Genomic DNA, 13,256 nt, shown 5'->3' on the forward strand with positions numbered 1-13,256 from the left:
GGTTAGCTAGTATTTTGTGAAGGATTTTAGCTTCCATGTTCATCAAAGATATCGATCTGTAGTTTTCTTTTTTGGTTATGTTCTTTCCTGGTTTTGGTATAAGGATGATGCCGGCTTCATCAAATTACTTGGGGGGGTTCCTTCTTTCTCTGTCTTGTGGAATAGTGTCAAAAGGATAGGTACCAATTCTTCTTTGAATGTCTGGTAGAATTCTGCTGTGAATCTGTCTGGTCCTGGACTTTTTTTTTGTTGGTAATTTTTTAATTACCATTTCAATATGGCTAATTGTTATTGGTCTGTTCAGGGTATCTAATTCTTCCAAAGCTACAAGTGTTATATTTTTCCAGGAATGTATCCATCTCTTCTAGGTTTTCTAGTTTATGTGCTTAAAGATGTTCATAGTAGGCTTGAATGATCTTTTGTATTTCAGTGGTGTCAGTTGTAGTATCTCCTGTTTCGTTTCTTATTGAGCTTATTTGGATTTTTTTCTCTTCTTTTCTTGGTTAATCTTGCCAATGGTCTGTCAATTTTATTTATCTTTTCAAAGAACCATCTTCTTGTTTCATTTGTCTTTAATTTTTTTTTTTTCAGTTTCATTGGGTGAAAAACAAAATCAAGTTGGAAATTTAAAATTTCTTTGAACTGAATGGCAATAATGACACAACCTACCAAAACCTCTGGGATACAGCAAAGGCAGTGCTGAGAGGAAAGTTCATAGTCCTAAATGCCTACATCAAAAACACTGAAAGAGCACAAACTGACATTCTAAGATCACACCTCAAGGAACTAGAGAAACAAGAACAAACCATACCCAAACCCAGCAGAAGAAAGGAAATAACCAAGATCAGAGCAGAACTAAATGAAACTCACTCCTTTTTTATTGTTTTTGTGCCATCTGCCGTTTATTTGCCTTTTGCTTCACTGACCACATATTCTCAGTCTCCTTTAATAGTTCTGCATCATCTGCTCAACCTCTACACGCTGGAGGGTTTACACCTTCCAAGGGCTTTGTGATTCATTCAGATGATAAGCCAATCTTTACAGTAGCCAACAGGTTCCTACAAGATCTGTCACCCACTCCTCCAATTCTCTGACCTGATCTCTTCCTATTCCCCCTGTTACTTATTCCCTTCCAGTCACATTGGCCCCCTTGACCAAGAATATACCACATACACTCTATCTCAGAGCTCTTGCCCTTGCTATCTCCTCTGACCGTGATACATCACCCCTAGAGAGCTGCATAGCTTGCTCCCTCACCTTCAGGTCCCTAGCCCAAGGGAAGGTTTTCTCCAAAATATTTTCTGACAACCCTATAAAAACAGCAATTCTCCCCTCACTCTCCATATTCTGTATCCTTCTTACCCTACATAGCCTTTATCACCTTATGTCATCTTATATATTTACTTTTGTCTATCTTGCCTACCAGAATGTAAACTCTATAACTTTGTCCTGCTCACTTTTGTATCTCCAGGACTTAGAACAGTGACTGGCCATAGTAGGCTCTCAATAAATATTGAATGAATATGCTATGAATACAGGCCCAAGTGATAATCCATGTTTAAATATTAGTAAAGATTTTTTTCTTACTACTTTTTAAATAAAACTTATAATCTATATGTTTTATTAATAACATTTCTGATATTTTTTCCATATTCCACTGATTCTTTCATATATCCCAAGACATGAATAAGCCACTTTGGAAATTACTGGGCTATAATAGTGGTTTTCAGTTTTGGGGACACATAAGAATATTTATGGAGCTTGTTTACAGTGCAGAATCCAAGATCTGTCCCAGAGATTCTGATTAAGAAGGTCTATTGTTTGGGTCCCAGAATCTGCATTTGTAGGATAATGCACCTCAGGTGGTTTTGATGCAACTAGTCTAGGGCCACAGTCAGGAATACTTGATCCATGTGTTTGATAGTCTCCTATTTCAGCTCTTAACAGCAGACTCAGTAAAAATGGGGGGAAAAAACTTCTTTAACATGCCTCACACAGAGAATGATTTAAGTCCCATACTTTCTACACCAGTAGTTCTCGAGGGTTTGAATTATAAAGAGTGTATCATTCCATATAGGCTAGGTTGTGCACCAGTAAGAACCAATCCCCAGCTCTTAGTGGGTTAACACAACGGTTTATGTTTTGTTTGTTTGTTTGTTTGTTTTTGAGACAGAGTCTTACTCTGTCACCAGGTTGGAGTGCAGTGGCGCGATCTCAGCTAACTGCAACCTCCACCTCCCGGGTTCAAGCGATTCTCCTGCCTCAGCCTCCCGAGTAGCTGGGATTACAGGCACATGCCACCATGCCCAGCTAATTTTTGTATTTTTATTAGAGACCATGTTGGCCAGGATGGTCTCGATCTCCTGACTTCGTGATCCACCCACCTCAGCCTCCCAAAGTGCTGGGATTACAGGCATAAGCCACAGCGCCCGGCAAAATTTATGTTTTGTTCATGCAAAGCCTACTGTGGGTCCAGGTGGCTCTGTAGGGAACCCATCTTACATGTGTTGGCCCTGCATTCTAGGCTGCTTTGATTCTATGGTATCTCTACAATTTGCGTTCCCATGATCACATGACACAGGAAGAGGAAGTTGGGTTGTTGAGCACTGGCGATTAAATGCTTCTCTCTGAACCCAGCAAATTATTTCAGCTTACATTTCATTGGCCAAAGGAAATCATCATGCCCAACCTCAAGGGGAAAATGCAATCTTTCCATTTTCCCAGAAGCAGAGGAAAATACGATTTTGGTAAACAGTATTAATGTTTACCACAAAACTAAACATTAAAAGACTCTCAGGTTAGGCAGGGTGGCACACATCTGTAATCCCAGCACTTTGCGAGGCCGAGATGGGAGGATTGTTTAAGGCCAAGCATTCAAGACCAGCCTGGGCAACATAGTAAGACCCCCATCTCTACAAAAAAAAATTTTTAAACAAAAATTAACTGGGCATTGTAGCATATGTCTGTCCTAGCTGCTCAGGAGACTGAGGCAGGATGATCACTTGAGCCTATGACTTTAAGATTACAGTGAGCTATGATCATACCACTGCACTCCAGCTTAGGCAACAGAGTGAGACTCTGTCTCAAGAAAAAAAAAAAAAAAAAGATCAGATTCACCACTCCATCTTATACCACCAAAAACACACATAATAGTAGTTGTTATTTGAATATCTGTTATTGTGAGAGAGACAGAAATGACAGTCACTATGGTTTCAATGATGATTTAAATAATTTTTCTTATTAACCATAATAGCATTTGCATATATTCAAAACATAGGTGTACATAAACATATGAGGCATACCCACATCATTTATATTTTGTCTTCAGGCGGAGCCTGGTGTACGCATTTACAAACCTCTTTAATAACATCCTCAAAAATCATCAGCCCATATTTTGGCAACCACTATTCTAGACATTGAGATACATGTGACTTACCAATTCTTTTAAATTAAAGCTACTGTCATCGTGTTTTAGACAGTGTATAAATAAACCACACTGTTACTATGCCCAGCTATTGTTCAACAGTAATTTTCTGTCTCTCTGTTGATTAATGTTGCCCTTGTTAACAGCCACTGTGTTCGTGTTATCCTTTACCATCCATCTGAAATTTTAAATGGTAATGTTATCATAAAGTTGCTTCCAACTTACAATAGGAAATTATAAGTATAGGAAACTGTTTAATTTCTAAGGTGAACTTCGCCATGCTCTGATTGCTTCTTCTATCCCCTCCTCAACCTTGTTTCAACAATTTCCTCCTCTCTCTCTCCCTCTTGAAAATGCAGTATCTCCCGTTTTGTTAGATTCCTCCTCTTAGCCTATAACCATGATGAAATATCTTCTATCCCAACGAAAACAAAATTCTCTTTACTCTGTGGCCCTTTATGCTACTATCCCATCAAATGTTCTCCTGCTTCAGAGCCTAGCACTTAATCTTGTACTTTTGTGTGTGTGTGTATGTGTGTGACGGAGTCTTGCTTTGTTGCCCAGGCTGGAGTGCAGTGGTGCGATCTCGGTTCACTGCAACCTCCACCTCCTTGATTCAAGCAATTCCCCTGCCTCAGCCTCTTGAGTAGCTGGGATTATAGGTGCACACCACCACACCCAGCTAATTTTTTATTTATTTATTTATTTTTAGTAGAGATAGGGTTTCACCATGTTGGCCAGACTGGTCTCAAACTCCTGACCTCAGGCAATCTGCCCACCTCGGCCTCCTAAAGTGCTGGGATTACAGGCCTGAGCCACCGCACCCAGCCTGCCTATGTTTTTTTGTTTTTTGTTTTTTTGTATTTTTAGTAGAGACAGGGTTTCACCATGCTGGCCTGGCTGCTTTCGAACTCCTGACCTCATGATCCGCCGGTTTCAGCCTCCCAAAGTGCTGGGATTACAGGAGTCAGTCACTGTGCCTGGCCCTAATCTTCTACTTCTCTACTGAAAGCATAAGGACATCAGACCTTACTTAAAATGAAAAACACGCCTATCATCCCTCTCCCCCCCCAACTGTATCTCCAGGGACAAGCACTTTCAAATCTTTGCTGTTTCTTCTGCTGTTTACAACAGATTCCTCAGTAACATGTTCATACAACCATTTATTTCAACCAATTTCCTGTTTGTTAACCATTCCTTCTTCAGAGGTACTAGGTCTCCTAGTTCCTAAGCTTTTCTGGGGTTCTGTGGGGCTTAGCTTTCAGTTCTCTTTGGTCTGCTAAATCCATTACCACTAGCCCATCTGTTTTCCAGCTTCCAACATTTTGATATCTTATGTCCTACAGTCCTCTCCCCATTCTCTTTGACCTTATGGTTTATGCCCTTTAAAAAAATTCCTTTATTCTCAATTTAACAGAGCTTGGAGAGGAGACAGAGACTTTCTTTTTTGTGTTTCTTTTTCTTTTTCTTTTTCTTTTTTTTTTTTTTTTTGGTCTGTGTTCATGTTTTCATGTCTAAATGGCAAAACCAGTCAAGCTGTTTTTTTTTTTTTGAGATGGAGTCTCGCTCTGTCACCCAGGTTGGGGTGCAATGGTGCAATCTCCACTCACTGCAAACTCCACCTCCCGGGTTCAAGTGATTCTCCTATCTCAGCCTCCTCAGTAGCTGGGATTACAGGCATGTGCCACAATGTCTGGCTAATTTTTGTATTTTTAGTGGAGATGGGGTTTCACCATGTTGGCCAGGTTGGTCTCAAACTCCTGACCTCAATTGATCTGCCCGCCTCAGCCTCCCAAAGTGCTGGGATTACAGGCGTGAGCCCCTGTGCCTGGCCAAAACCAGTCAAGCTTTTACTTCCACTTCCTCACCTCCCATTCCAGCCTCAACTCACCAATATGTGGTTTCCCATTTCCTTAAAGTTTCAGTTTAATTACATGCCACTTAGCATAAGTGACTCCATTTTGGTTTGGTCTGTTGGGGCTTGGTGCAGGAGTGCAGTTCAAAAAAATGGCTTCCCATTTTATGTAACAGAGTGAGGTAGTATTTTCCCTTCCATCCCCCACCTCCACCCCAGGCAAAGAGGATGGAAGGTGCTGCCACTTCTCTTCATTGTGAAAGGGCTTCACACAGGTTCCCTGAAGTCTGAGGAGAAAAAAGAACTGGTACTTGACCCATACCTGAAAGGAATAAGGACCCAAGGCTGGAGGGGCCTGGTGGCAGAGAAAAAAAGAGGTGGCTGTGTTGGAGCAAGCCCTCTTTCAATGGTAGGCAGCAGGGAAGGCAACAGACAGGTGTGGGCCCTCAGGAGGGAATGGACTTGGGGACCATCAGAAATAGGACCCCTGCCCAAGAGGCTCCCTGCCAAAGGTAAGCAACCTCAGTGGAAAAGAGGCTAGTACTGTTGGATACTGGAGCTGAGAAGACATGGACCATGAGCAGCCAGCTGGAGGAGAGACACTGCCAGCATTGAGTGAATAGACATCAAGTTTCCCCAGTAGTGTAATCTCTAGAGAACCTCATAGTACCCCGCATGAGAGAGTTGGCTCCAACCCCCACCTCACCAAGGCTAGTTCTCAGCCATACGAATCAGGCGAGACCTGGCTGCTGTCCCTCTCTTCCTCTCCTGAGAGGTGGGAAGCATGACCTGAAAGCTGTGGAATGGAGGAGAGCTCAGAAAGGACCCATCACACATCCTGGAAGCAAGTCTGAGCTGGGAGGAAGGAGAGGCTTTCATCTGACATGAAGGTCAGAGCTTCAATGGTTCCACAGCACTAGACATTGTCATTGCTATTTAGTGACTATTCCTGGGACTAAACATCTTTTAATTTTTTTGTTTTTGTTTAAATCTAAGAGTGACTGAAAAAGTTATGACACTCACCAAAGTTTCTATCCAAAGATCAAGGAGGAATGAGATTTCAGAAAGGATTTAAAGGAATAAAGGTAGAAAAAAAAATCAAGTTGCTTAGATTTCTCACCCAATGAGAGCATCATTGTTTCAATATAAAGGTGATATGTAAAACCTGCTGTCAGGACACTTGCAAGCTGATCAGTGGAAGATACATGAGAGAAATTATTACAAAAATTCCAACTCTAATAAGTGCCAAAAAGAGATGTGGAACCATGAAAAGTGTGTAACTGGCATATTTCTTTCTAGATCACTGTGTCAAAAGCCAGTTTTCAGAATGACCAATTTGTCATTTGTGTGTGTGTGTGTGTGTGTGTGTGTGTAGCAATTTGTAAAGTTTCCTGAAAAGCAAATTATGGAGAATGACTTTAACAATCTTTGCAAAGTTTTGCATGGTTTTAATTAGCTTCTTCATTTCCCTTCATAATGGCATTTAAAGACTTTGATTTCTGTCTGCCCAGCTTGATGCTTTGCAGCTGCAGGGCACTGAGGAAGGAGCGGGGCTCACTGCGGGCAGCAGGGGAGACTAGAGGACAGGAGGCGCATCCTCAGCAGGAAGCTCTGGGGGACAGGGAGAGAGCATTGACTTTTCTTCGCGGATTGACTTTTGGCCCAATTGGCCTGTTACCAGCCCTCATATTATTTCTACTGGACTCCTGCAGGGTAATATTAGGGTAATAATAGCTCTCATTAATTTCATGTCTAGTATCTGTCAGCCATTACACACATAGTATTTCTAATCTTGCAAAATAGGAGGTATTATCTCATTTTACAGATGAGAAAATTTGCGTTTCAGAAAGGTCACTTGCCACGGGCCATATAACAGTAAGTGCCAAAACTGGGTCTAGAAGCCAGGTTTGTCTGATTCTTAAAGCCACCAGACCACACCACCCTCTACTGTGGACTGTATCTGTTTTGCTCTTTTCCTTCACTTACTCATCTTCAAAGGGGAGTCTTTAGTTTGTTGCTAAGTTAATGTTTATTTTGTATTTTACAGGTCACTTCCACATTTCAAGAGGATCGGGTGGAAAAAAAGTGCTTAGCAAAAAAATATACTCACCTCTCCTGCAATAAAGTCTTCTGCCAGCCATGGCAGAGATGCATTGAGGGCACCTGTGTTTGTAAACTACCGTATCAGTGCCCAAAGAATGGCACCGTGGTGTGTGCAACTAACGGGAGAAGCTTCCCAACATACTGTCAACAAAAGAGTTTGGAGTGTCTTCGTCCAGGGACAAAGTTTTTAAATAATGGAACATGCACAGCCGGAGGTAGTAAAAGCCTAGTTTTCAAGTCATTCTTTGATATAAAAGGGCATACGTATGCCATACTTTCTATCAGAAAATAATTCTTTTATGTATGTTATGATGACAACTCAAAATTTTTTCTAGACTCTCAATAATAATTGGGGTAATCACTAAAGAAATCAGGGGTCGCCAGAATCCAACCAGCCTTTGAGTGCAGACCATAGGATGTTGAGTCCAGACCTTCCATTCACTGCCCCTGCCACTCCCCACTGCCCAGCCCTTTAGAATTGTCCCCACACTCACTTCTACTTGGTTGAAGGGATTATTCCCAGGGCCGTTGAGTTGGTTCAGAACCCAGTGAAAAGTCTTCAAGTAAGGTTGGTACTCACATGTAGGCTAGTCAGGCCTCAGGTCCCCCTGTGGCCCCAATAATTTCTGTTTTTGTTTTGTTTTGAGATGGAGTCTGACTCTGTCGCCCAGGCTGGAGTGCAGTGGTGTGATCTTGGCTCACTGCAACCTCTGCCTCCCAGGTTCATGCCATTCTCCTGCCTCAGCCTCCCAAGTAGCTGGGATTACAGGTGCCTGCCACCATGCCCAGCTAATTTTTTGTATTTTTAGTAGAGATCGGGTTTCACTGTGTTAGCCAGGATGGTCTCGATCTCCTGACCTCATGATCCGCCCACCTCGGCCTCCCAAAGTGCTGGGATTACAGGCATGAGCCACCGCGCATGGCCTACCCCAATAATTTCTTTCAACAGCCATCCCCCCATCCCCCAACCCTCTCCCCCAGCCCTGACCCCATTGTCCCTAAATATCCAAGGGTTGCTTGAGCCACTGCTGACCTGGGACATACTCCAACCTAGCAAACCCAGATGTCAGACCAGAGAGCTTGTCTACAGTCCCTCCAGGTGCCTCGTGTGCTGAGGAGGCTGGGGCCCTAGCACTTAAATTAATGGGCAGTTATGATTAAGGATTTCACTGTCAGTCCAGTTGAGTTTCAAGTCCCTCCAAACCCCACCCTGGTTGTTGACAAGCTGGACCTTACTAGACCCCAGTTCCCTTGTCTGTAAAATGTGAAGTTTCTAAGTTGTACAATTCTTGTGAAAATTAAATAAAACAATGTATGCAGAGCTCTTCATACAGTGCTTGGCATGCAGAAAGTACTTGCTACATTTTATGTATGACAGCAAAGCTTGGGCTCATTGTCTTCTGATAGCAAGTTATTACAGACACTTCATGACCTTAGGAACGCTTAAAACATTCTTTTTAAAGGCACCATGACATATACCAGTTCATGTTTTTGAGATGCTGTATGTTTTTGGGATGCTGAGTTAAGATGAGTTAAGATGTTGAGATACTGTGGAAAAGGAGGGGGAAAGCTCCCTGTTTGAGCTCATCTGTAATCCCTGTTGGAAAGGCGGAAGGCAATAGTGGAAGTCATTTCATCAGTGTCAGACTTTTCTTCTCTTGAGGCATTAAATGCCTTAAATATATGAGAATACATAAACCCTTTCTACATTTTACATTTTCACTGTTGGGCTTACTTTTGAGAGCATGGACTTTGGAGTGAGATCAGTTGAGCGGGTTCCAAATCCTGGCTTCACCACTTGGGCCAGGAGCTTAACTTCCCCTAGATTTAGGTTCCTCATGTGTAAAAATGGGAATAAACAGGCTTTATCGTCATAGGGTTGATGTGAGGATTTAATGATCCTCTATACAGCTGAGTAACACAGCCACTGACACATAATAAGCACTCATAAAATAATTGCTTACTATTACTTGTTAAAATTGTCATGATGTTCAAAGCTCACTTGACTTTAAGTACATTATTATTTTTAAAGACTTTTAATTAAGAGAAAAAAGTGAATGGCTACGTATTGCATATTATTTTGTTTTTTTATTTTAGGAAAGTTTAGTGTTTCCTTGAAGCATGGAAATACAGATTCAGAGGGAATAGTTGAAGTAAAACTTGTGGACCAAGATAAAGCAATGTTCGTATGCAAAAGCAGCTGGAGCATGAGGGAAGCCAACGTGGCCTGCCTTGACCTTGGATTTCAACAGTGAGTGCTTGTATCAGTGGATTTTCTCATGGTTGATTTAATTGTTCTGTTTGCTTTTTGATTACCTAATCTTTCTGTGTATTAATTTCCACATATATAACCTAAGAAAATTAACTACGTGCATCATAGCATTGCTATGAGGATGATATGCATTCATGTTTACCCAACACTTGGAACCCTACTGACCACAAAGCATGGATAATAAGTCTGTTGAAGTATCTGGACGTGAATCCTTTAGTGATTCTGAGAGTCACAAACACATTCATTTCTGTCTGTCTCCTACTCATCTACAATTATGTACATTTTTTCACACTTAGTATCGCTTATATACTGGGTGTGAGTATAGTTTTTAGTTATATAGTTTATAGCATAAACTATAGCATCGTTATACTATACTATATATGTATTGTTAAACTATACTATATACTATAAACTATACAGTGAGTATAAACTATACAGTTACGGTATAAACTATATAGTTAGGATAAACTACAGTTTATAGTTTATAGTATAGTTTATAAACTATATAGTTTATATACTATAAGTATAGTTATAGTTTATATACTTATAGTTTATATACTATGTAGTTTATATATACTATATAGTTTTTATATACTGTATAGTTTATATACATATAGTTTATACTATAAGTATAGTATATAAACTATATATAAACTATACTATACAGTATAGTTTATAGTTTAGTATAAACTATATAGTTTATATATAACTAGTATAGTTTATAGTTTATATAGTTATAGTTTATAGCATAGTTTATATATGCCTTTTCTCTTTTTTCCTTGATAAACCCTGTAGAGGTTTTCGTATTTGTAAAATGGTCTTTTGTTTCTTTATCTTCTACTTCATCAATCCTTGCTGTTATCTTTGACTTTCCCTTCTTTTCCCTATTGCATTTTTTCTGATTCCTTGAGTTGAATACTTGCCTCAACGATTTTCAATTTGTCTTACTTTCCTAACGTAAACATTTAAGATTAAACATTTCCCTCTAGGTAATGTTTCATCTACATGCTATCAGCCTTCATAAGTGGTATTTTATTTATTATTTGGTTCAAAATATCTTCTAACTTTCAATATAATTTCTTCTTTGCCCCATATGTAATTTAGAAGTTTTCTTTATTATAATATTAGTTTTAATTAATATGTTGGTTTGCTTTTGGTTAACTTTGTGTTATTGATTTTCTTATTCTGTGTGGTTAGAGAACATGCCTGTAAGATAACAATTTTTTCAAATATTTGTTGAGACTTGCTTTGTGGTTGAATATTTTTCAAATGCTCCACATGCAGGGTTCTAGATAATAGATATGTTACTCATTATTAATAGAATTAGCAAAGTTGTTAGCTGCTCTGTTTAGATTTTTTTCTATTTCTTTACTTTCAATCTTCCTATATCTTTAGATTTTAAGCATGTTCCTTATAAACAGCACATATCTAGATTTGTTTTAATTCAATGTTTACAATCACTGTTAACTGAAGAGTTTAGTCCATTTACATTATTATAATTACTTATATTGTTGAATTTATTTTTTCTCTTGTTTTTAGGCTTATTATTTACCCTGCTTTTTGTGTGCTTTTGTCTTTTTCCTTTTATAATTTCTACTAAATTAAAGATTTTAAAAAATCTTTCCTCTTTTCCACCTCTAGTTGGTTTGATGATTATGCATTATATTTCTATTTCTTTAGTTTCATTTGAATTTATACCATAAATCATTGATTTAGGAAGTCCTCACCATCTTCAGTAATAATAGAAAAAAATGTAATTAACCCATCAAGTTTTTAATATTTAGTTCCACCTTATTTTTCTATATCCCAGAAGTTAATCGCTATGATGATATAATAAGCCATTATCGCTACTGTTAAGACAATGCTTACTCAGATTTACTTCATGTTTACCAACTTCTTGGTTTGTTCCTTCTTTCTGGATTCAATTTTCTTCTTCTTAAACCACATCTGCTAGTAGTTCACTAGTGAGAGTCTCTTATATTGTTAAATTAAGCTATAGGCTATTTCTGAGTTTCATCAGTTTGTTACCTACAACTTATGGTTCAATCTACTAGTAGATTCTCTCAGTATTTGATTTCTCAGTATTTTGCTCTTATATAAGCTCATGAACAGACATCTCTAATTTTAACCAGCGCAGATTTCCCTTACTTCCTTAAGAACTCATTGAGGAAAACGATGGCATTTTATATAGTATTTTTTTTTATTATACCTTAAGTTCTAGGGTACATGTGCACAATGTGCAGGTTTGTTACATATATATACATGTGCCATATTGGTTTGCTGCACCCATTAACTCATCATTTACATTAGGTATATCTCCTAAAGCTATCCCTCCCCCCTACCCCCTCCCCACAATAGGACCTGGTGTGTGATGCTCCCCTTCCTGTGTCCAAGTGATCTCATTGTTCAGTTCCTACCTATGAGTGAGAACATGTGGTATTTGGTTCTCTGTTCTTACGATAGTTTGCTGGGAATAATGGTTTCCAGCTGCATCCCTGTCCCTACAAAGGACACAAACTCATCCTTTTTTATGGCTGCATAGTATTCCATGGTGTATATGTGCCACATTTTCTTAATCCAGTCTGTCACTGATGGACATTTGGGTTGATTCCAAGTCTTTTCTATTGTGACTAGTGCCACAATAAACATGTGTGTTCATGTGTCTTTATAGCAGCATGACTTATAATCCTTTGGGTATATCCCCAGTAATGGGATGGCTGGGTCAAATGATATTTCTAGTTCTAGATCCTTGAGGAATCGCCACACTGTTTTCCACAATGTTTGAAGTAGTTTACAGTCCCACCAACAGTGTTAAAGTGTTCCTATTTCTCTACATCCTCTCCAGCACCTGTTGTTTCCTGATTTTTTAATGATTGCCATTCTAACTGGTGTGAGATGGTATCTTATTGTGGTTTTGATTTGCATTTCTCTGATGGCGAGTGATGATGAGCATTTTTTCATGTGTCTGTTGGCTGTATGAATCTCTTCTTTTGAGAAGTGTCTGTTCATATCCTTTGCCCACTTTTTGATGGGGTTGTTTGATTTTTTCTTGTAAATTTGATTGAGTACTTTATAGGTTCTGGATATTAGCCCTTTGTCAGATGAGTAGATTGCAAAAATTTTCTCCCATTCTGTAGGTCGCCTGTTCACTCTGATGGTAGTTTCTTTTGCTGTGCAGAAGCTCTTTAGTTTAATTAGATCCCATTTGTCGATTTTGGCTTTTGTTGCCATTGCTGTTGGTGTTTTAGACATGAAGTCCTTGCCCATGCCTATGTCCTGAATGGTATTCCATAGGTTTTCTTCTAGCGTTTTTATGGTTTTAGGTCTAACATTTAAGCCTCTAATCCATCTTGAATTAATTTTCGTATAAGGAGTAAGGAAAGGATCCAGTTTCAGCTTTCTACTTATGGCTAGCCAATTTTCCCAGCACCATTTATTAAATAGGGAATCCTTTCTCCATTTCTTGTTTTTGTCAGGTTTGTCAAAGATCAGATGTGTGGTATTATTTCTGAGGACTCTGTTCTGTTCCATTGGTCTATATCTCTGTTTTGGTACCAGTGCCATGCTGTTTTGGTTACTGTAGCCTTGTAGTATAGTTTGAA

The 13,256-nt window shown here is 39.3% G+C and overlaps 1 protein-coding gene across 6 annotated transcripts in view; it reads left to right on the top strand.

Annotated features, from left to right (window-relative positions):
- CFI (complement factor I) overlaps positions 1 to 13,256 on the top strand; it is a 58,728-nt gene that overhangs the window by 20,700 nt on the left and 24,772 nt on the right. For all 6 annotated transcript variants that reach the window (XM_021938707.2, XM_021938708.2, XM_021938702.2 and 3 more), the window contains 2 exons: positions 7,327 to 7,597; positions 9,480 to 9,633. In XM_021938707.2, coding sequence (XP_021794399.2) covers positions 7,327 to 7,597; positions 9,480 to 9,633 — 425 coding nt within the window. The remainder of the gene's footprint in view (positions 1 to 7,326; positions 7,598 to 9,479; positions 9,634 to 13,256) is intronic.

The sequence above is a fragment of the Papio anubis genome, chromosome 3 (assembly GCF_008728515.1).
Source record: "Papio anubis isolate 15944 chromosome 3, Panubis1.0, whole genome shotgun sequence".
In the NCBI taxonomy this organism is placed as follows: domain Eukaryota; kingdom Metazoa; phylum Chordata; class Mammalia; order Primates; family Cercopithecidae; genus Papio; species Papio anubis.